The sequence below is a fragment of the Stigmatopora nigra genome, chromosome 10 (genome assembly GCF_051989575.1).
Source record: "Stigmatopora nigra isolate UIUO_SnigA chromosome 10, RoL_Snig_1.1, whole genome shotgun sequence".
Classification (NCBI taxonomy): domain Eukaryota; kingdom Metazoa; phylum Chordata; class Actinopteri; order Syngnathiformes; family Syngnathidae; genus Stigmatopora; species Stigmatopora nigra.
Window position 1 is genome coordinate 72,698 of NC_135517.1, and position 21,669 is coordinate 94,366.

At 63.4% G+C, this 21,669-nt stretch overlaps 4 protein-coding genes across 8 annotated transcripts; 1 reads left to right on the top strand and 3 right to left on the bottom strand.

Annotated features, from left to right (window-relative positions):
* Positions 1-391: 391 nt before the first annotated feature.
* On the bottom strand, positions 392-6,755 carry dag1 (dystroglycan 1). Of its 2 annotated transcripts, XM_077726262.1 has the most exons (6): positions 5,426-6,755; positions 4,857-5,233; positions 3,539-3,796; positions 3,080-3,436; positions 2,174-3,012; positions 392-2,088 (listed from the first exon to the last, which is right to left on the bottom strand). In XM_077726262.1, exons 3-6 carry the CDS (start codon positions 3,737-3,739, stop codon positions 1,113-1,115), a joined length of 2,373 nt encoding a protein of 790 aa, XP_077582388.1. In that variant the 5' UTR covers positions 3,740-3,796; positions 4,857-5,233; positions 5,426-6,755; the 3' UTR covers positions 392-1,112. The 2 variants fall into 2 exon arrangements, with proteins under 2 accessions (XP_077582388.1, XP_077582389.1); XM_077726263.1 differs by lacking the exons at positions 4,857-5,233; positions 5,426-6,755 and adding an exon at positions 3,966-4,112 and having other exon boundaries at positions 3,539-3,895.
* Positions 5,892-8,227, top strand: nicn1 (nicolin 1). 2 transcript variants are annotated; one of them, XM_077726266.1, is made up of 7 exons: positions 5,892-6,740; positions 6,801-7,029; positions 7,109-7,297; positions 7,489-7,605; positions 7,759-7,821; positions 7,894-7,998; positions 8,141-8,227. In XM_077726266.1, exons 2-7 carry the CDS (start codon positions 6,898-6,900, stop codon positions 8,180-8,182), a joined length of 648 nt encoding a protein of 215 aa, XP_077582392.1. In that variant the 5' UTR covers positions 5,892-6,740; positions 6,801-6,897; the 3' UTR covers positions 8,183-8,227. The 2 variants fall into 2 exon arrangements, with proteins under 2 accessions (XP_077582392.1, XP_077582394.1); XM_077726268.1 differs by having other exon boundaries at positions 6,805-7,029.
* Positions 8,228-8,347: 120 nt separating this feature from the next.
* On the bottom strand, positions 8,348-16,633 carry rnf123 (ring finger protein 123). 3 transcript variants are annotated; one of them, XM_077726261.1, is made up of 40 exons: positions 16,457-16,630; positions 15,459-15,570; positions 15,302-15,389; positions 15,151-15,230; positions 14,993-15,090; positions 14,879-14,933; positions 14,714-14,799; positions 14,546-14,632; positions 14,404-14,471; positions 14,218-14,343; positions 13,996-14,110; positions 13,825-13,929; positions 13,616-13,741; positions 13,444-13,536; positions 13,309-13,382; positions 13,112-13,229; positions 12,944-13,043; positions 12,730-12,791; positions 12,555-12,626; positions 12,332-12,452; positions 12,170-12,271; positions 11,973-12,070; positions 11,724-11,901; positions 11,496-11,641; positions 11,344-11,427; positions 11,147-11,254; positions 10,894-11,071; positions 10,733-10,807; positions 10,586-10,673; positions 10,422-10,509; positions 10,252-10,336; positions 10,019-10,158; positions 9,891-9,947; positions 9,701-9,832; positions 9,540-9,615; positions 9,371-9,455; positions 8,986-9,122; positions 8,824-8,918; positions 8,621-8,706; positions 8,348-8,530 (listed from the first exon to the last, which is right to left on the bottom strand). In XM_077726261.1, the coding sequence occupies exons 2-40, from the start codon at positions 15,538-15,540 to the stop codon at positions 8,413-8,415; spliced, it is 3,912 nt and encodes a 1,303-aa protein (XP_077582387.1). In that variant the 5' UTR covers positions 15,541-15,570; positions 16,457-16,630; the 3' UTR covers positions 8,348-8,412. The 3 variants fall into 3 exon arrangements, with proteins under 3 accessions (XP_077582387.1, XP_077582385.1, XP_077582386.1); XM_077726259.1 differs by having other exon boundaries at positions 8,824-9,122; positions 16,457-16,633; XM_077726260.1 differs by lacking the exon at positions 16,457-16,630 and adding an exon at positions 16,040-16,206 and having other exon boundaries at positions 8,824-9,122.
* Positions 16,634-17,049: 416 nt separating this feature from the next.
* On the bottom strand, positions 17,050-21,321 carry aldh4a1 (aldehyde dehydrogenase 4 family, member A1). The gene is made up of 15 exons (XM_077726264.1): positions 21,042-21,321; positions 19,969-20,065; positions 19,739-19,831; positions 19,623-19,670; positions 19,396-19,551; positions 19,156-19,305; positions 19,020-19,094; positions 18,736-18,923; positions 18,597-18,670; positions 18,298-18,494; positions 18,149-18,196; positions 17,919-18,071; positions 17,693-17,814; positions 17,486-17,604; positions 17,050-17,395 (listed from the first exon to the last, which is right to left on the bottom strand). Exons 1-15 carry the CDS (start codon positions 21,083-21,085, stop codon positions 17,283-17,285), a joined length of 1,677 nt encoding a protein of 558 aa, XP_077582390.1. The 5' UTR covers positions 21,086-21,321; the 3' UTR covers positions 17,050-17,282.
* Between the last annotated feature and the right edge of the window lie 348 nt (positions 21,322-21,669).

The following is a 21,669-nucleotide window of genomic DNA, read 5'->3' on the forward strand; positions in this document are numbered from 1 at the left end:
AGCCAGACGTGACTTTTGAAATGACTGGGGAAAGTCGCACTTTGGAGAGTAGCACCCCCAATTTCGTCATAGGTGGCTGTTGTATAATGACAATAAAGGCATTTGATTAGATTTTGTGCCCTGGGTTAGGCTTTGCTGCACACACACGACACTTAGAGGGAACGTTACTCACCGCAGGGTCTTCCGTCTGCCTTCCCTCCGTCGAACGTCGGATCGCGATGCGGTTTTCTGGTGCTCCACGCCCGCTTCCACGGCCGCCGGGCCGTCCTCGGAGGAAGGCTCGTGGTCTCGACCGCCGGCCATCTTGGACGTGGCTCCTTCGGAGGCTTGGCGGCGGCACGGGGACGGCCGCTTGGACGCGAGCCGTCGGAAAAGAGGAGGGGAGTTGGCGCCCGGTAGCAAAAATACTTTTATTCCTGATTACTCGTGGAAAACGGACAAGCGTCATCATAGCAAAAGTCGTCCGGAGAAAAAGGACAAAACCGCCCAAAGGCGGAGGCCGGAGATGTCCCCGACGGCGTCTTTTTCCGCCATAAGGCCGCCGCCCCCGAACGTACGCACTCCAAACGCTGACGGCTTCGCACGTGGAAGCAAAAACAGACGCCAGTGGGACGGACGGGCACGCCGCTAGCGAGATAACCTGAGCACATGCGCTACGTTTGGCTTGGAGGAGGCGTGTCCGAAGTAGCGTCCCCGAGGGCCGCCTCGGCCAAAAGCCCAGGGTGGATCTGTACTTAAAAAAGGCCACCGTGCCACCCGCTGCTATTCTACGGCAACGACATCTCCGTCCGTGGGATAAATGGCTAGAAACACACAAATGGAAGGCCACAGCGTGGGAATTGGCTGAAAAAAAAGATGAGCTTTTGCCAATAGAAAACCTCTGCCCCGTTGAAATGGCGACTAGCCGTTGGGTTCGCGAGCCACAAAAAAAAAGGTATAATGACAATGGGCCAAAAGAAAAAAAACACGCACACACACACACACTATATATATCTCTACACACGCTACCGAAGCAAAATGTCCAAAATGGCCATCGGGATCGCTATGGGCTCTTGGCCTATAGAAATATGGATGTGTGTGAAACGGGACACATTTCCCCCCCCCTGGGCCGCTTAGGGCGGCACGTACGGCGGCGGAGAGCGGTAGGGGGTGCTGTTCTTGCCGGCCCGGGACCCTTTGCCGTCCCGGCCCGTGGCCAAGGGCGGCGGGGGCCGGTAGGGCGGCACGTCGGGTTCCTCGTCCCCCAGCGCCGGCGCCGCCTGCCGATAACCGGGCGGCGGCGCCAACGGCGGCTTCTCCTCCGGCAGGACCAGGGGGGCGCCGGAGGGGGCCGCCGTCTTGGAGCCGTCCAGCTCGTGGGCGAAGATGATGGGCACGCCCTTCTTGAGGAAGGTGGCCCGCTCCTCCGGGCTCAGCCGCCCCTCCCGCTTCTTGCGGTAGCAGATCATGGCCGCCGCGCCGGCCAGCAGCAGGACGGCCGCCAGCGCCGCCGCCGGCACCACCGTGTGCAGGTAGACCTGCTCGGCGCCGCGCCGGCCCGCGCCCGGGGCCGGCGAGGGCGCCGGCGGGGGCGCCGGCTCCTCCCTCTCGCCCGGCGGGATGAAGGAGAAGGCGCGGCAGGCGGCCCGGCCCCGGGCGCCCACGCCCAGCGGCCGGAAGTCGGGCGCCAGGGCCCGGCGCAGGCCGGGCGCCGGGCGGCCGTCGGCGTCCCCCAGCATGCGGCTGAGGGCGGCGGCCTCCTCGCGGGGGCAGGGCCAGTGCGGCAGGCTGCCGTTGGTCCACTCCAGCAGCACGGAGCCGGCGCTGATGTTGCGGAGGGTGACGGAGCTGCCGTTGCGGTCGCCCAGGGCCTCCGCCAGCTTGCGCACCAGCAGGATCTTGCGGCGCACGTCGTGGGCCAGCCGGCGCGGGTCCCCCTCCAGCCGGGCGGCGAAGAGCACCGGGTTGCCGTCGTTGGCGGGCCAGCGGCGGACGCGCACCTCCACCGCGTCCACGGCGCTCAGGCCGCCCTTGTCGCTGGCCTGCACAAAGTACTCGTGCTTGCCGGCGTGCTGCGCGTCGGGCAGCCCGTAGAGCAGTTGGCTGGTGCTGCGGAAGAAGAAGCGCCGGGTCAGCGGGCTCGCCCCTGCAAACGCAGGCACCCCCATTCCCAGTTTGGACCCCGACGCCGCACCTGTTGAACTGGATCCAGGACGATTCTCCCACCGCCTCGTTCAGGTTCTTCCTCAAGCTCAGCCGCAGTTTGTCCGTGGTTCCGTCCTCCTTGTCGAAGAAGGTGTCGGAGGGGATCTTCACCTCGAAGTAGGTCCCCACCAGGGCGTTGACGCGGTCGATGGGATTACGCAGGAGCGGTTTCTCGTTGCGGGGCTCCGGGGGGACGCCCGCCGAGGGCTCGGCCGGCTCGGCCCCGCCGGGGGGCGCCGTCGCCGTGCTCTTGGGCTTCTTGGGCTTTTTGCCGGGTTTCCGCGTGCTGCCGGCCGGCGTGGCCGGCGTGGCCGCCGTGGCCTCCGAGTAGTCGGGCCGGCCCACGCTGGGCGTGGCCTCCGCGGAGGCGGGCAAGGTGGGGCTGGGCGTCACCGACGAGGGGCTCGCCCACGCCTGGGTGGGCGCGGGAGGCTCCGGGACGGGCGTGCGGCCCGCCGACTCCCGCACGCGGACGGTGGGTCGGACGGGCGGCGGGACGGGCTCCCGGGCGGGCGGCGCCCGGCTCCGAGGGGCCTCGGCCACCCGCGGGGACGAGGGCGTGGGGACCACTCGGGGAGGCGGCTCCACCGCCGGGGACGGCGGGAGCCGGGTCAGGACCGGCGTGGGCGCGTTGTTCAACTGGCGCCTGGCGCGCTCCGCCCCAAGGGGCTTCTTGTTGGCCACGTGCCAGCCCAGCACCGGGTAGCCCAGCCGGGCGGACATGGCGCCCTCCTTGGCCGGAACCTGGACGCCGGCCAGGTCGGGCAGGGCGCCGGGCTCCAGCGCGCAGCCCAGTTTCCACGACAGCAGCGCGCCGTTCTCCACCACCTGTCGGGAGGGACGGACGGACGGACGTCAGAGGGTCGGCCAAACGCAACGGGAGCCAGACGCCCACCTTTTTGGCGTTCCCAGGCCCGGCCATAAAGGCGGACATGTCGAAGAGTCGGTCGTCGACCACGGGGAGGAGCGTCATGTGCCGCGGCTCCACCCCCGAGAAGCCGCTCATCCCGTCCAGCAGCGCCACCCTCTGGCCGGAGCTCATCTTGCTCAGGTCGGCGTCCAGGACCACCGTCAGCACGGTGACCGCTCGGTCGGGGCCGCACGTCCCCACCTGCTGGGCTTCCGCCACCTCCACGCAAAAGGCGTGGCCGATGCAATGGACGCCCCGGTCCTCTTCCAGCGGGACGCCCCGCAGCGTCTCGCCGGGGGCGTCCCGGACCAGCCAGGATGGGAGGAGGCCCTCTGCGCACATCTGAAAAGGCACGGAAAGGACCCCCGGACGTTGGTCGAAGCCTAAGGCGGCGGCAAAACCATGGCGCCTTTGCAAAATAAGGAGGCGGGAAAAGCCACTCACCTCCGGCACGGCTTTGATCCGGAACAGTCGGCCCACGGGGGCCCGGGCGTTGGGCGTGGGCCGGTCGCTCCGGGCCTCCCGGAGATCCGGCAGGAGGGCGGAGCTCATGGACGCCTCCGGCCCGCCCGCGTAGCCAGGGTCCGAGCGGGCGGCGGCGGCGGTCAGCAGGACCAGCAGCCCCGCCCACGCTCCCGGCATCATGTGGGCGCCGGGCTGAGGGCTCCTCTTCCGATTCAGCGGGACGTCATGGCGGGCGACCTGAAAGAATGAGGCGTCAGAGGGTTAGGGTTAGAAAGGCATTTCAAAAAGCCTCGTCTTGACACCGGGGGACAATTGCTGTGGCTTTCAGAGAGTGGCCTCTGCATTTTGGCCTCTGGATTTTGGCCTCTGGATTTTGGCCTCTGGATTTTGGCCTCTGGATTTTGGCCTCTGGATTTTGGCCTCATTTGGCGAGCGGGAACCAGCGTCTTTTCTTTCCCTGGTCCGTCCACGGAGAATGACTGAAAGACACAGTCCGTTTGAGCCCTGCGTGGATGCCGTGGTATTTCGGGCACTTGAAAGTTGGAGTACTGTGTCGTCGGGGCAGACGGAGGGACGGCGGCAGCTGACAGAAGCGTCAAGCCAAGTGGCAGCTGCGCACTCAACCCAGGCCCGCCTCATCGCTGGGGCAAACGCCAGTTTGCCCGTTTGCCCGTTTGCTTTGCCCCGCCCAGCACGCGCGCCTTCCATTCCATTCCATTCCATTCTGTCATGACCAGGCCGCAGCCGCTTGGACTCGGCCACATGATATTTGTTGCCGTGGCGTTCCAAAGACTTTCCTTCCTATTTTGGGGTGACGGGTGGCTACTTTCGCCCTTGGATTTAGCCATTGGGTTCTTGGAAGGAAGCGCTACGGGTCAGGCTTGCTAGCGGGAAAGGGGTCACCCGGCGTGCCGTCACCCGGCGTGCCGTCACCCGGCGTGCCGTCCCCCGGTGTGCCGTCCCTCGCCGACGGACACGACGACGAGGTGTGTTGCTGTCGACGTCATCGACACCTGGGCACGTCGGGCCCCGCAGCCGGACACACAAATAACAGTGTGTGTTCAGAGAAGCTTCCCGTGAAACGCTGCCAATCTGCCGGGGAGAGCGTGCACGCGCACCAGAGCTTTAGCGTTCCAGCGGTAGGACGCGCGCGTGCACGCATAGCCACTAACCACCGTCAACGTCGTTGCTGCTGCCGGCGCCGCCGCCGCCGAGTGTTTATGCTTTTTCTTCACCCCCCCCCCCCCCCCCCCTCCCTTCGAAAGAAGTCGGCTTTCGTTGGCGGTGCTGCCTTTACCTCCTTCGCGCAGGCGTTCGGTCAGTCGGTCAGTCGTCGTCGTCTTTGGCCTCTCTCACTCGGTTTTCTCTTTCTGTGTTTCTGGCGTCCTGGCCTCTTGACGTCTTGACGTCTCGACGTCTCGGCGATCGACGGCCACGATGGGAGCGATCCGTGCAAGGGGCTGGAAAATAGAGGCAGCGAGCAGGCAGGGCAAGAAAAGACGGAAAAGGGGAAGGGCCAGCGCACATAGCTCCGCCCACCCCTGCCTCTGTTCCTCCTCCTCCTCCTAGTCCTCCTCTTTTCGCTTCTTTTAGGCTTCCACGTCGTGATTTCCCTCAGCGTGGCGATGGTGTCGACGTCTCGACTTCGGTCGTCGTTGCCCTCGATCCATCGGCCTGAGAAAAAAGCAAAGGTCAGGCCAAAAAGAGGGCCGGGCCGTACCTTACCGGGCAGGCGGGCGGGCGGGCAACCTCCGCCCCGGTGGCCACTCGCCACGGCCGGGGTTCTAACCCTATGGCGGGCCATTCAACAATAAACGAGCTTTGACACCAAAGTGACCGACAAAAAGATTCGCCGTGAACGCTCACCCCATAGTCCCTGCCTCGGCGAGCGACGCTGTCGCACCGACGGACGCCTTTTGTCACGTGCCCGGCGCCGGGCCACCTCCTCGGAAGGCCGGGCGGGCGGGCGGTCTAACGGCAGGGGTCAATTCCGCCCAGACGCTCCGCCGCGACGTGGGCCCCGCCATTTCTATTCTGGTCATCCGTCGTCAGCGTGCCGACGGACGGCTTTATTTTTACGGTCGACCCCCGGGCCGGCGGCGTCCTTAGTCAGTCGCCGGGCTAAAAATAGGAGGGGCCCCGTGCGGTGTAGGGGGGCATCCAATGGGGACAGCGTTCCTTTATTCCATCCAGAGTGTGGCGGGGCAACGGGGGGCAAGTTCCAGCCGGGGGAGATGGTGAAAGTCGAGAAGGTGGCGCCCGATTGACAGCGCCAAGTGTGGACGGCACTCGGTTTGTCGCCGGCACCCTTTGAGATGGCGGCCGCGGCGAGAGGCGCCGGACGAGGCAAACATAGGGCGGGCGAGTGAAGGAAGTAGCGGTCGGGCAGGCGGGCCGCCTTTTCCACGCCCAGTGGAAACGCACAGGGAAACAAAGGACAACACTGGTACTACTCAGGGGCAATTTAGAGTGTGCATGTTTGTGGAATGTGTGAGGAAAGCCACACAGGCCCACCACGGACAACACGCAAACTCCACACAGCTGGACATGACCTGGATCTGAATCCAGGTCTCCTACTGTCAGGCCGACGGGAAAACCACTGGCCCCATCGGATTCCAGTGTTTACACGACAGTAGCCGGCCGCCGCGTCCTTATTGGGACGACGACGGGACTTTTGGCGCCGACAGAGCGAGGAATGGAAAGGAAAGGTCGCTGTCAGTCGAGCAGTTCGCTCCTCCTTCCCTCCCAGCCAGGCGTTTTCTTCAACTCGTCCAAATTTGGAGTAGAAACATAGTCAGGCAAGTCTTGTGGCGGCGGCGGCGCGCCCTCTATCGCCTGCCACGCGTCAGGACAGGTTGGCACCCGGAGGTAGCCCCCTCCACCCTCCCTGCCTCCCTCACTGGCTAACTCGCTCGATAGCTAGGTGGCTAGCAAACTCGTCCCCGCTTTCCTTCTGGTGCGGGCTCGCCTCGCCGGGCCTAAACGCTCGGTCGTCCTTCAAGTGTACGGACACGTGAGTCAGGAATTACATATTTGTGTTCCGCGACTAGAACGGAATATTGGCCGGCGAATTCACGGAAGGAAACTTGTCGATCACTAATGAAGGCGTCCGCATGCTGTGGATGAACGGGGGCGGGCGCTTTAGAAAGAAGGAAGAAAGCGAGCAAGAAGGAAAGGAAGCAAGGAAGGAAGGAAGGAAGGAAGGAAGGAAGGAAGGAAGGAAGGAAGGAAGGAAGGAAGGAAGGAAGGAAGGAAGGATTTGGACGCCGCTCGGACAAGGAAGGATTCGGTCCAAAGAGCTAGCTAGCTAGCTAGCAAGCTAGCGAGCCTGATAGAAGATGAGCGAGGGCGTGGCCTGCACTGTCAAGCCGCCCGTCTTCCTGGGCTCGGGAGGCGGGTCTAGCGCCGGGGCGCCTCCCTCTGGCGTGTGCGTAGTGGACGTGGTCCTGCCCCCGGGGAAGACGCTCGACGTGAGTGCGACGAAACACCCACCAGGGGGCGATAGCCGGGAGGCCGGCGGCCCTAACTCTGCCTCTTTCGCATGCGCAGATCGAGAGCATCTCTTTCAAGAACTTCTACACGGCCTCGTTGAGCGTCCGCCTACTGAGGCGGGGTCCCGGCCGGGAGGGGGCGGGCTCGAGTGCCAAATGGTGCACGGCCTTCAGGGACCGCCCCCTCATGACAAACCCCCACACCGAAGGAGGGGCCCACGACTACTGCCACATTCACTGGAAGCAGGTTGGCTAGGCGCTTAGTCTTTTTTTTTTTTTTAAAGAAAACTCGATTTTTTTTAATGAGACAAGGTGAGAGGGGGGGGGCAAGACCCCCTGACACAGTCAAACCACTGGAATCCATCCATATTGTGCAATGTACGGAATTTTCTTGGCAATATGGCAGTGCGACTAATTTTTCTTTTTCTTTCTCGACAGTTGCCAACGTCGTCCGAGCGAGTGTCTTGCGTGCGGCTGATCCTCAAGCAGCCGTCGCGCTGCTGGTCCCGCTTTGGCGTGGAGGATGTCCGCCTTTGCCCGCGCGCTCCCTTGGCCGTATGTGCGCCGGGTCGCCGCCGGCTTTTACGCCGCCGGCTTTTACGCCGCCGGCTTTTACGCCGCCGGCTTTTACGCCGCCGGCTTTTACGCCGCCGGCTTTTCCCGCCGCTTGGCCTCAATTGGAAAGGCTTTTTATTTCTTTTCTTCCAGGAGCCGGACAAGGAACTTTCGGATTGGCTTTTGGCCCTGGACGCGGCCAGTCCGCCCGCGCAGGTACGTCTGGGTCCCGGTGACGCTCTGTTGCTGAAGGTCACCACCCCCACCCATCTCCTCCCCCCCGTGCAGGGCCCCACGGCGCTGTCGCGCGCCCTCCAGCGAATGTGGGCGCTCAGCCAGGTCACGCAGGCCAGTCAGACCTCCGGCGACTCGGCCTCCGTGGGACGCTTTGACGTGAGTGGCGCTCGCTCGGCACCAAGAGGGGCAGATTGGCGGCCGCGGTTTGGCTCTTGCTTCTAGTGGGCGGGACGTCCATTGGATGAGTTGTTATCCAGGAGCCCTTCCAAAAGCCCGACTTCTTTTTTTGTGTTTTCAGGTGGACGGCTGCTACAACATCCAGTCATTGTCGCTGACATAAAAGCCCTTCATTTGGACGGTGTCAATAAATGCGGAACGGTACAAATGTTGCCCTTTTCTCGGCAACCAAATCAAGAAGGCGGCCCAGACCAGAGGACCCAGCCCCCCATAAATACACCCCCTAACCCTATTTCGGGACGGGGTCTCCTCCAGTAAGCCAGTCCGCTTTGCGTTGAATAATTTAATGGCGTGATGGATCACAAAGAGAGGGGAGAGGGTGGCGCCGTGGCGTTAGGAGGACGACGAGGAGGAGCCGGGGGTCTTGGCGCCGTCGTCGTCCACCCCCGTGATGGTGGCCTTGCAGAAGAAGCAGTCCTTGTTGTTCATCAGGTGCTGATTGATGCAAGCCCTGCCAGAGGGGGCGCCAGAGAGAAAGAGAGAGAAAGCCCGGCTCAGCCACCCAGGCCACAAAAAGTACACTTGGCCAGGCCTCGCTTACTTGCACGACTTGTGCGCGCAGGGCCGGAAGACGGCCGAGATGGGGTGCGCGTAGCAGATGGGGCACAGGTCGTCCTCGCTGGTGGGCTGCCACACGGACGGAAGACAAGGTTTGCCGTCGACGGAAAGACGTTTAGCGTCAGGGAAAGGAGCTTAGCGTCAGAAAGGCGTTTAGCGCCGGCGTCAGAAAGGCGCTCCTCTCACCTGCGTGCTGGTGGCCGCCTGCTGCGATTCCCTGGCCAGGAAGGCCAGCATGCTCTCCACTTTGCTCTTCTCCTCGCCGCTGATGTAGTCGCCATCTGCGGGAGAGAAAAAAAGCCGGCGGGGGGAAAGAGGAAGAAAAAGAAAAATGGGCCGCCGACTCACATGCGTCCAGGGAGAAGGAGCCGCGCTCCGAAGAGGAGCCGCTCCCGGACTCCGAGCCGCTAGAGCCCAGCAGGTGGCGCACGGACTCCAGCTGGAAGCAGGGGTCCGACAGCAGCGCGCGGGCCGCCCGACACGTCCTGCGCCGGGCGGATGCGCAAATAAATACGTCCGTCCGTCCGCTCTTTTGCGCAAAAAGCTCCGCGACTTGCAGTTTCGTGCACGTCCACTTTTTATGCGCTTGTGAGCCGTACCGTATCCACCCGGTCGGCATTTTTCGCTCCAACAAAAGCGGCTCACGTGCGAGTCAATACGGTAAACGGGCAGACGGCCATGGTGTGCTCAAAAATTGCCAACGAGGCGGGCCGGCCAGACGCCCCCGACTCACCCGTGTCGCTCGCCGTCGACCAGGAGTCTGACCAGGATGCCCGTGACGGCCACCAGGATGGGGTAATGGTCCACGCTCTCCAGACCTGGGAGGAAGGGAGACAGACGTCAAGGTTGGGAGAAGGAGGAGGAGGCGGCGGCGGCGGGAGGCCAAAAAGGCGCTTCTTTACCCGGCAGGCGCAAGTTGACCACGCGGTCAAAGAGATTCTTCTCGGCCGTGGCCCGGTTCAGCACCTGATTCAGCAACTGCCACGCGGGACGGAGAAGGGAACGAGTGGCGGTCGGCGCAACGGGCGCAACGGGCGGGCGCAACGGCCGGATCCCTCGTCACCTGAGCCACGCGGCGCAGCAGCAGCTCGGCCGACGGACGCGACCAGTCCAGGAAGATCTCGGGAACCAACGTCACCGTCATCTCCAGGACCCTCAGCAGGCTGACTGACAGGTCGAAGCAGGTGGCGCACACCTGACGGAGGGAAACGGGTAAGTAGGTAGGCGTCAGCCTTCTAGGCCTCGCCGCTCACCTTGAGCTGCCGCGTGTCCACAAAGTTCCTCTCGGGACGCTCCGCCGCCTGTTGGATCTGCGAAGAATGAGGGGACGCGCGTCACGTCAAATCAAGCGGGCGGCCGGCGCTTCCGGCGGAGGGCTCGCCTCCTGGATCATGCCGATGAACTCGGAGAAGGCCCAGTTGAGCTGATTGAGGACGCTGTTGAGGAAGGAGGCGGCCATCTCTTTGTCGGCGCTCAGCAGCTGGGCCATGTGTCTCTGGAGCGCCAGCGACGGACACGGCTCTGAGGGACCAAAACGAGTGGGCCGAGTCGGGGAAGAGAAAGGAAGAAAGGAAAGAATCTAACGCCCGCCCGCCCGCCCGCTAGCCCACGTACTCTGGAGGCTGGGCAGGTTGGCGTCCTCGGGCTTGCTCTTCAGCAGGTGCGGCAGGCGCGTGTACCTGTAGCCGAAACCGCAGCCCTGCCACACACACCCAAATAGTCAAATAGTCCAATCCGCGGGGGCCACCCGGCACAACTTTGATGTCCGGGTGCCGCTGACTCACCCGCCACAGCCGCACTAGGATCCAGTTGGTCTGCGCCCAAGGTCGCTGCTCGTAGGGTGCCAGGAGGTTCTTCATCATGGCCACGCGCCTGTCGGGGGTGGTGACACGGCGGGGCGTGTGAACCGGCGCCGACAGTGGCGGATTGATCGCCCACACCGACTCACTGCTCCTCGGGGATCCTCTCCACCGCCCGCAGGGATTGCGGGTAGCACACGTAGCTGGCCAGGGCCTGCATCAGAGCGTCTTTGATGTCTGCGGGGGTGACAACGGCCGTCAGCGGGGGGCGGGGATCCCGAGGTCGGGCCACCTACCCGTCCCCACGATGCGCGGATCGGCAAAGTGTTTGGCCAGGATGCCCGCCAGCTGCGCCAGGGTCTCTTGGTAGCCTGCGCACGTCGGCGGGGACAGAGGGGGCGGGGTCACGGCCACGCCCACGGTCACCCACCGGCGGCGGCGGCGGCAGCCCACTCACCCGGCAGCTGCTCCATGCCGCCGGCGGGCCCAAAGTAGTTCTTGAGCGCGTTGTAGGCGTACATGGCCACGTTGAGGTAGAACTCGGGCGTGAAGGCAAAGAGGGAGCCCGTGCGTTCGGCGTGCTCCACCGTCACCATGCACACGCGCAGGAGCCAGTACACGTCCAGCATCTTCTCCTGACAAAACACATTCCACAGCGTTCCACAGCGGGCGGCGTAGACTGGCACGCCGCATATACCAGCGCCGCCCACTTTGGAGTAGATGGTGGCGTTGATCCAGGCCAGCCTGCGACTCAGGTGATTCAGCTTTTCGGCAAAAACCTTGCGACTCTTGTGGAGCTCCTCCAGGATGTCGGGCCTCTGCGGAGAACGCAGAGAGAGTCGTGGGGTCGGAGGCGGGGGATTAGAGCGTTGGGGGCGGGGGATTACAGCCTCGGGCGCCCACTCACCCCCGCCGGGCAGCGCGCGATCTTCTCGTCCGTGTCGCAGAGAGCCACCGCGTACTCGTGCACGTCGTCGGCCACCACCACCATCTACGGCCGAGCCCCCAAAAAGGTCAGCGGCGGCGCCTGGCGTTAGCAAACGGCCGGGGCCCGCCCACCTTTCCCAGCTGCTGATGGACGCTGAGGTTGTACATCATGACGATCCCGTCGGCGATCTCCAGCAGCGACTTGTCGGCCACCGGACGATCCGACTCTTGGGCCGGTCGCCCCAGCAACAGGCCGTCGCTGCCGTGGGTGCCCTCGACTTTGGAAGTGAGTGGTGGTCGGAAAAGGCCGTCCCAGAGCGCCGCCCCGTCCGTCCGCCCGTCCGTCCGCCCGGCACTCACTGTCTTCCTCGGTGCGCGTCTCCACGGCCAGGTGGCGCACCCTGACCTTCTCGGGCTGGCCCAGGGGTCGGCGGGGGGTCATGAGGCTGACGGCGGCCGTGCTGAGGAAGCGGTTGGCCCGTCCCAGAGTGGGCGAGCTCAGCCAGCCGGGCCGTGGCAAGGGGGCGGCGCCCGGCCTCTGCTCGGCGGCGGGCGGGCAGAGTCAGCCCGGGCTTGTCGCTGGCCGGACGTCGGCTCCGAGGCACCCACCTGCGGCTCAGTCTCCTCGTCCTCGTCCAGGTCGTCCATGGACGCCGCCTGGATCTCGGCCGGCTCTATCACGATGTTGGCTCGGCTGGCCAGATCGTCTGCGGGACGGGGAAGCCTCCGTTTCTAAGACGCCGGGCGATCGGCGGGCGATCGGCGGGCGATCGGCGGGCGGACGAGCGATCGGCGACCCGCCCCACCTTTCAGGCTCTTCTTCAGGTGCGACAGCAGGCCGCCCAGACGCTGCAGGTCAAAGTAGTCCACCTTGCCGTTGTAGAAAAGCTGCGGCGGCACGTAGGCCTCTGGAGACCACCGGGAGGGATTAGAGCGGGCCCCACGCAATGTGACGCCCCTTGTATTACCGTCGCTGGGGAGGCTGCCCGGACTCTTCTTGGAGGCCTCGTCCCAGCAGGCGCGCACGGCCGCGATCAGGCGGTGCAGGAAGCACAGCATGTACTCGGGGGGGCACAGGGCCGTGGGGTGCTGAGGGCGGTTCGCACGTTAGGGCCCGGGAAGTGGGCAGGCCGGGAAGCGTGCCGGAAGCGTGCCGGAAGCGTGCCGGGAAGCGGGCGGAACGGCGCTCACCCCTCGGTTGCTGGCGTTTTCTTGGAGGAACTTGCGGAACTTGTTGAGGAAAATGTAGCGGGAGGCTTCGCCCTGTTCAGGGCAGTCGGGCGGACGTTTGATTGGCTGCGCTGCCGATGGCCATCACGTCCCGCCCTACCACCCTTCGAACCCCGAAAACGGCGCCCGGGCGTACCGTGCTCTTGTCCTTGTTGTTGAGCAGCAGCCGGAGGATTTGCACTTGGAGCTCTTCCACCACTAGAGGGAGACAAAAACAAAAGGCAAAGGAATGATCTACGTGGGATGGACCCACGATGCCGTGGCCCGATCCTTGGAAACTTGGCCAATTTGCGAAAGGCCAACTGCCAAAGGAAAGGGGAAAAAAAAAGGAGCCGACGAGAGCCGGCCACCTTCAATTCTTTTTTTCAGCCTCTGGCAGCCTCGCTCGTAGGCCCTCCGTCGCAAGCGCTCGTCCGAAGTCTCGTCCTTGGCCTCGCGCTCGTCTCTGCCCTGCCGGCGGGGGGGAAAACGGACCACGGGTTGGCCGGGGTGGGCGCGACCGCGTCCACGGGGCGCACCTCCTTGTCCGAGTGCGCCGGCCACCAGGTGGTGGGGATGAGCTCCTCCAAGCCGGCCTCCTTGACCCGCAGCGGAGTCTTGATGTAGAAGAAGACCACCGAGCGCAACACGTCGAACGTGAGCCGGAGTTGAGGAAAAAGAGGCCACGCCCCGTGCGCCACGCCCCGTGCGCCACGCCCCAGGGCCAAAAGGATATAAGACGTGGCCCAGCAAGTACTTGCGGGATTTCTCGTGACGCAAGACGGCCGTGGTCAGACGCAGGTAGTGGATCTGAAAAGGCGGCGAGTTGAAGGACGGCTGGACGCACGGCGGACGGACGGACGCCGTGTACCTGGAAGCCCAGGTCGGGGATGATGGGAGAGAAGCGGTAGGCCCTCAGCAGCGACATCATCAGCTGCTTCAGGCACTCGTTGACCTCGTGATCCTACCGAAGGCCACGGATGGACAGAAAATAACTCTTTAATTCTCCCATCCTTAACGTCAGAGGAGCACACTGATTTGACCTCCATGAGGAGCCAGAAGAGGTCCAGCAGCTGCTGTATGAGCGGGTGCTCGTCCACCGCACCGCCGCCCTCCAAGATCCCCAACAGGAAGTTCATCAGCACGTCCTCCACCAGGTACACCTTGCACTGGGCACGGCGGGAAAAGCAACAAGATGGCGGCGTTCGGAGGGACGGACGGACGCGGCGGCGGCGGCGGCGCTCCGCCTCACCATGAGTGGCGCAAAGTGCTTGAAGATGTGCGCCAGGGCAATGAGCACGGTGGGCTGGCCGTCCAGACGCCACGCCGAACGCTCCGTCTCCACCACGCGCTCTTCCTGATCCGGCCGGCGGGCGGACGGGAAGTTAACGGGAGGTTGACGGGACGGCTCGGGACGGCGGACCTGCGCTCGGATATCCGTGGACAGGACGTTCTCCAGGAAGCCCAGCAGCCTGTGGGCCTTGAGCAGGTCGGCGGAAGGCGGGTCCTGGAGGGGCAGGTAGCCCTCCGACGGGTAGGTGCCCGCACGCCGTCAAGGAAAAGGCCGGCCGGCCGCGTCGGAGGACCGAACCGTCGCCGGACTCAACCGTCGCCGGACCCAACCGTCGCCGGGCCAAAAGGATATCGGAGCGGTCGGCTCCCAAAGTTGAAGGCCACCGACTCCTTGAAGGACAGGCTGATGGCGGGGAAGTAGGCCACGCCGGGACCCGTCTTGATGCCGCTGAACGCCGTGCCCAGCGACTGGCCGTTGCTGAGGGCGGACACGCAAATCCACACGCTGCCGGCCTCGGACTCCAATTCAAAGACTCACAGGCAGAAGGCCACGCTGGCGTGGTCCAGGTCCACCAGACAGCTGACGATGTCGCCCGCCGCCCACGACTGCGGCCGACGGTCCGGAGGTCAGGGCGGGTGGGCTTTAGGGCTTCAAGCGGGCGGCCGGCGTGCGGACTCACCTTGCCGTAGTTGGTGGTCACCACGTTCCACTTGCGCACCCGGTTCCCGTCGTAGGCGTACGAGTCGGGCGTGTCCCCCACTCCCTCCTGGCCGGGGGCGCAGAAGCGTCAAGCGGCGGAGGTCGAGGGGCAGGGTTATTGGCCGGGTGGCTCGGCCTAGCGACTCACCTCCTGGTTGAAGCGGCAGTTGAGCGTGCACCAGCCGATCTGCATCAGGCCCTGCGACGAAATCAGCACCTCGTACGCCCACTTGCCTGCGATGGTGGAGAAAAGAGAGGGTAAGGGGAGGGTAAGGGGAGGGAGCAATCCGTAGGGCCACGCCCCCACCGTTACCTTTGTAGACGCAGGTGGTGGCCCGGATGGAGCTGAAGTTGCTGTGGCCAATCACCTGGGAGGGAAAAGCCAGAGGGTGAAGGATCCCCACCCCCAAAGAAGGCGGCCATTTACCCCCAGGAGGTCGTCGTCCACAAAGAGCAGGCCCTCGAAGCCCCCGGTGTGGTCCAGGACCACCGGTTGAGGACCCAGACGACCCTCCGTCTCACGCCCTGGAGCCACAACGGACAATCCACATGGGGCGCTCTTGGAAACGCCGCAAAGGGGCCTACCGGGGCCGTCGTCCGCGCTCTCTCCTTGGGACAGCAACTTCTCCAGGTGGGCGTCCAGGCCCCGGAAGGTCAGAGGTTTCCTGAGCAACGAGACGGCGCCGTCAAGGGTGGGTGGGCGTGCGTGTCATCACCGGCACGGACGGAGGACCACCTGGGCCAGGCCGGAACGTTGACGTCCACGTGGGCGGGGGGAAAGACGCGATGCAAGTATTCGCTCAGCAGCTTCTCGTTGACGATGCCTGAGCGGTCAAAAGAAAAAAAAAGGTGGGTCTGGTCCGCCATCCGGGCCCGGCCCCCGACATCGTTACCGCCGGATGTGTCCGAAGCCAGCCTGTAGTTACGGCGGGCCGGCGTGGTGCCGCCGCCGCCGCCTCCGCCTTTGGAGTTCATGGCGCCGGGTGGCCGCCGCGGGGCGTCTCGCTGAAAAACACACAACAACGGAGGTGACCAAACAATGAAATGGGGGCTTTACTGCCACTGGCCCACGGCCTCCGATTGCGCTATTAATAACAGGTTAAGTTTAGAATGGATCTCAAGGCCAGGCAAGCTTTGGGCCACTCGAGCGCCGGCCAATGACGGGGGAGCTCCCGCTCGCCCACCTCGGGCGTCTATTCCATCCGTCCGAGGCGGCCCACCCAGACAAAAATACATCTTCTTCTTCCTCCCGGCAAAGACTTGGGCGGATCCATTTCAATGGTGCCTTCCCTCCCTCTCTTTCTAAACGAACGGGACGTCTAGCGCCGTCTAGAGAACGACTTCTTCAACTTGTGTGCCTGAGAAGATGCTACGGAAAATGCAGCTTTTTTTTTGGATTTTGGACAATGGGATGGTTGGAGTGTCGTAAGAATACGCGAGTAAGCGAGTGGTCGGTCGGTCGGTCGGCACATACTAGGACAACATCTATTTTGGAAACGTCGGCGGTGTCAACAAGCGTTTGGCGGCTGTCCTGGACACTTTGGGATTGCCCCGACCTGACATGACAGGCGCCAATATGAAATGGCAAATGGAGCACTCTTTGCTTGACGTCAGGCCGAAGCGAGACGTCAGCTCAAAGGTGGAGGTGACGACGCCACGAAACTTGAGGCCACGTTCCAAAAAAAAAATGGGGCTTTGGCGAAAGCGTCCCCCCCCAAAGGACGACGAGATGGCCAGCCCTCTGCTAGGCGCTAGCTTGCTAGCTGGCTTACTAGCAAGACGGCTAGCGAGCCGACTTGGCCCGGGACTGAGGCAAAACACGCCGTTGACGCGCGGAAAAATGAAACTTTGACGGTCTAGGCACGGTCGTCCCGGACCCTCGAGTTGTCACCTTTTTTTTTTAGGACGGTCTTGGACGAGCGGGAGGAGCAGGGTCTGCGTGCCGACCGACTTGTTTCTTGTCTGTCGTTCGCTCGCTCGCTCGCTCACTCGCGGCGCGAGATTGGACACAACAGACTTGGCCACGCCCACCGCCACGGCTCCTGACGGGGGACACAAAGCGACCAACGCCAGAAAAGGCCAGCCAGGAGACGCGGGTGCAGCTTTTTTTCTATCCAAGCGATCCAACGACAACAGTTGAACCAATGTGGTTTCTGCTGGGAAAAAAAGAAGCAGCACCTACTGATTGGTTGCACTTCTAAGATAGCACATTGGCAGGGAAAGGTTTCATTTTAGGGGAGCAGGAAAGCAAAAAGAAGGCAGTGGCGCTCTTTTGTCATCGTCACCCACGGGTGGAAAAAGTGCGTGCACCCGACCTAGGCTTTATTCAAGTGGACTGGGCGGGGAGAGCGCCACGACGGTGGTCACCAGTGGGCGAAAAGAGCCTTCGTCGCCATCCCCAGCCACACCTTCCTTTCAATGCCAGTGGCTCAACACAGCCACCAACAAACACAAAAATAATAAACAACACCGAGGCAGCCGGCGTCTTCTCACAGAAAGTTTAACACGTGTTAGAATCAGTCAGAGCAATAAAGTTCCACGGTATTCGACCGGAAGACTTTTAAAAAGTGTCCACGTATGGATCAACATTCTTATATGATGGCCATCATAGCTATGCACTTCCATTTATAAAAATAGAGATATTTCAAAAAGGGACTTTCGATGGGCTGGATGTCGACACTCAAGGGGGCGGGGCCAAGGTGGACGGCTGGCCCCCCTCAGGCCATGTAGGGGTACTTCCACTCTGTCAGCGGCACGTGGGTTTCCTTGACCACCTGCGGCGACGTCCAGCGGAGGACGTAGTGAGGACCGCCCGGTTTGTCGTTGGTGCCTGAGAAGCCGCAGAAGACAAAGACTTGTCCGTGCTCACGTGCGTCCATTCGTCCCTCCCATACTCCCTCCTCCTTCCTCCCCAACTCACCCGAAGCTCTGGCACCCCCGAACGGCTGCTGCGCCACCACCGAGCCGGTGGACTTGTCGTTGATGTAAAAATTCCCCGCCGCGTTCCTCAGGATTTCCGAGGCCCTTTTCACCGCGTTCCTGGAAAAGGGCGCAAGGTCGCCCGGGGGTCCTTTGGGGTGGGGTCGGGGGGCCCCGACGAACCCTCCGCCCGCCCGCCCGCTCTCACGTGTCCAGGGCGAAGACGGCGCCGGTCAGCGCGTAAGGGGACGTGCCGTCCACCAGACGCAGGACGTCCTCGTAGTGGTCGTCCTGGTAGACGTAGACGGACAGGACGGGTCCGAAGAGTTCCTGCCGGCGCCCGGACGAAAAGAAAAAGGAGTCAGGGGAGGCGTCGCGCTCCGCCCGCCACTGACAAAATCCCCCCAGCCGAGACAGTTTTGTTTGGAGTCTACCTCACTCATGATGGGGTGGCGGGGGTCCTTGGTGACGATGACGGTGGGCTCCACAAAGTATCCCTTGGAGTCGTCGCAGCGGCCCCCTGCCACGATTTCCAGCTCGGGCGAAGACCGGGCCTCCTCCAGGCATTTCTGGATGCGCGCGAAAGACTGGCGGCCAAAGTCCAAAAGACGTCAGTCGGGGGGGACTGGCGGCGGCGATATCCCTCCCCCCGTCGCGGGCCAACCTTGCGGTCGATGACGGCAGAGAAGAAGGTGCCAAAGTCCTCCACGGGCTGCGAGACCAAAGCGGAGGGACGTCAGCTAAGGGGGAGGGGAAGGGGGGAGGGTCGCGAAGGAGGCCACCACGACGACGGCAACGACGACGGCAACGCACGTCGCCCACGCGCACGTCTCGGAGGGCGTCCAGCAGCCGGCCTCGCACGTCGGGCCACAGGGAGGCGGAGACGTACATCCTGGAGCAGGCCGAGCACTTTTGCCCGCCGTATTCGAAGGCCGATCTCAGCGTGCCGTTGACCACGCTGCGCACGTCCGCCGACTTGTGAACCAAGTGGAAGTTCTTGCCGCCGCATTCTGAGGGGAAAGAGCAAAAGGGCGAGTGACCGGAACCCGGGGAGGCGCCCGCCCGTCCGACCGTCCGCCCGCCCGCGTGCCGCCGCCGCCGCCGCCACTCACCTCCGGCCAGCCGAGGGAAGGCCACGTACGCGTCCAGGTTCTGGGCCACCTGCCTCCACAGGTGCTTGAAGGTCCTGCGCGCAAAAGCCGGCGGTTAACGCGCAAAGGACGCTTCCACGGGCGGCCAGTCCTCGCTCACGGGACGCTGCCGGTGAAGTTGATCCCCGCCAGGTGAGGGGACGAGGTGACGGCGTCGCCGAAGACGGGCCCGTCGGCCGGCAGGAACTGGATGACGTCGGGGGGCAGGCCGCAGTCGCGCAGGATGCGGTAGACGGCGTAGCTGGCCGACATGGCCGTGTCGCTGGGTTTCCACAACACCACGTTGCCCTGCCAGGGGAAGCCACCGGCAGGGAAACGGCTCAATCCACGCCGCGCTCAAAGGAAGGTGGGCGACTACGGAGGAGCGGGGCGCCGTCCACCCACCATGAGGGCCGGCGTGGCGGCTAAATTGCCGCCGATGGCGGTGAAGTTGAAGGGCGCCACGGCGGCCACGAAGCCCTGAGGAGGAAGGAGAGGTGAGGCCGGGCCTTCTGCCACGCCCCCCCGGCCAGGCACGTACCTCCAGGCCGCGGTAGACGGCCGTGTTGGTGCTGCCGTCGGCGTCCAGCGGTTGCGCCGCCTGGAGCTCCAAGGCGTGTTTGGCGTTGAAGCGCAGGAAGTCCACCAGCTCGGCCGCCGCGTCGATCTCCGCCTGGATCACCGTTTTGCCCTGCCCGACCGACCGACCGACCGATAGAGGCGCGTCAACGTGCGGCGTGGCTCCCGACGACGACGACCACGTCCCGCCCCCTCCCCTCACCTGTCCGATCATGGTCTTGGCCAGCACTTGGCCGCGCGCCGGTCCGGCGATGACGTCGGCGGCCTTGAAGAGCACGGCCGCCCGTTCCTGGACGTGGCGCAGGTCCCACTCGCGTCGGGCCGCCACCGACGCCGCGATGGCCTCTTGGATGAGAGCCTGCGGGCGGCAAAGAGGTGCCGCGCGTCAACGCTGGGCGGACGACGTCACCTTTCCGGCGGCGACGTCACCTTGTCAGCGTAGCAGAACTTGGCCACTTTGTGCGCATGGTTGTAGGGCTTGAAAAGAAAGAAAAAAATGGGACGTGAGGCGGGGTTCCCACCCCCGCGCCGACCGGGCCACTCACGCAAAGCTGGTAGCGGATGTCGGCGGTCCAGACTTGGCGATCTCCCACCACGCAAGGGATCTCCTCGGTGCCGGACTTGAGGCGCTCCAGCTCCTGCGGAAGGACGGAGCCGCGTCAGCGGGGGGGAGGGACGCTCCGACGTCCGCGGGGGACGCTACGACGTCCGCGGGGGACGCTACGACGTCCGCGGGGGGACGCTCCGACGTCCCGCCCGGAGGCCGTCCGTCTACCTGGAGCAATTCTTGGCGTTCCGGACTCCCCCGTCGGAAGCCGAGGATGGGCTCGTTCCTCACCGAGGTGGCGGCGCGCGACGCCGATCCCGTCAGGCTGAAAAGACCACGCGAGAGGGTCAACTCGGGTCAATCGTAGCGGCGTTGCGAAACGGGCCTCCCACGGGACGTTTGAGCTACTTTTGGGTGTTTCTTTCTTCCCACAAAGGGTTAAATTGTTAACTTTTGCAGGGGGGGGGGGGGGGGGGCAGGCCAAGGTCAGGTAACACGTTTGCTTTTTATCCCGGCCGGCCGGGGAAGTGGGTCCAAAGGCCGTCTCTCCTCTGTGTGTGCGTGTCCACTCGCCCGCCACCTACGAGATTGCCGTTGACTCTTTTCGTCCTTCTGGCCTGAATTCATTTTTGGAAACGTTATAATCGAGGGGGATTCTGCAAATCTCCTGCACAAAAAGTGAATTTGTTCTCTTTGTCGTTCGCTGACCGCTGCCGTCAATGAGTGACCGTGAAGCACTCACGCACGCACGCACTCACTCACTCACGCAGGCGCACATGCACTTCTAAGCGATCAATCAATAACATTTGGCCAAATGACCATGTTGCAATTGCGAGGGGATCATTGACCAATCTTAGCGGCCGAGGGGCGCTTTGGCTCAGCGACACACGCGCATGCGCAGAGACGAGAAAAAGAGCCAAGCACACAAATGAGGGGCTCATCCCTACATCGAACCCCCACAAAGAGGTGGTCACCAAACAGGCCAGAGAAGGCAGGTCGGCTACTTATTTGAGCAAAGAGCGGTGGTTAGCGGCTCGACGAGTCATATTAGCGTGACGTCGAATGGGGGCGGACTTTTCCCCCCTCTCACAAGCTGACAGCTAGCTACTCACTAACTCTGAGCTTAGCCTTAGCCGAGTGACTCCCAGAGGACCCAGACCTAGCAGAGGTGACCGAGCCCAAAGAGTCGTTCCGCTCCGGTCCGGTCTGCTCCGGTTCGGTCCGGTCGTGAACGTGGGCGAGCGCGAAAGGGTTAGGGTTAGGACGCGCGAGTTTCTAACGCGGACGGACTCGGAACTCACCCCCGCCACGATTGAAGACTCGCCGCCGCTGTCACTCTTAGCATGTTTCCACGAGCCCGAGGAACTCAAATGTGACGCGCCGTGCCGGCCGCGGGGGGGAGGAGGGAGGGAGGAGAAAGGAGGCAAGAGCCCCGACATTCGGCGCCGCCTCCCGACACCTGACGTCTCAAAGCAGGAGAAGGCACTTGGTGGGCTGGGTGGGGGAGGTCTTCATCTCAACGAAGGAGAAAACCGACGCTCTTGGGGCTCGTTTCCGGTGCCAGTATGGCCGCCGGCAGAATGAGCGGACGTCCAACTTTAGCGCACGCGCAGCAGCAGCTTCCGCCGTCGTCGTATACCTTATAAAGTATAGCTCTCGATCCGACCAAAATTATCAAGCGATCATACATAAAGTGGCGCGACTTAAGCAAATGCAAATGAGCGGAAGGCTCACGTCCACCGCAACAACCTTAACTTAATATTCTAGAAAACGGAGTGCTTTAGGCCATATTTAAAGGCGAATTAGCATGCGGCTATGCTATGCCGAATACGACCCAAAACCCCCACGTTCGTAGAGCTGTCGTCTCTTTAAGGCACGAGGCGTGCAGCCAATGATTTTATTCGAGCCTTATTTCCTAAAGACGGATGA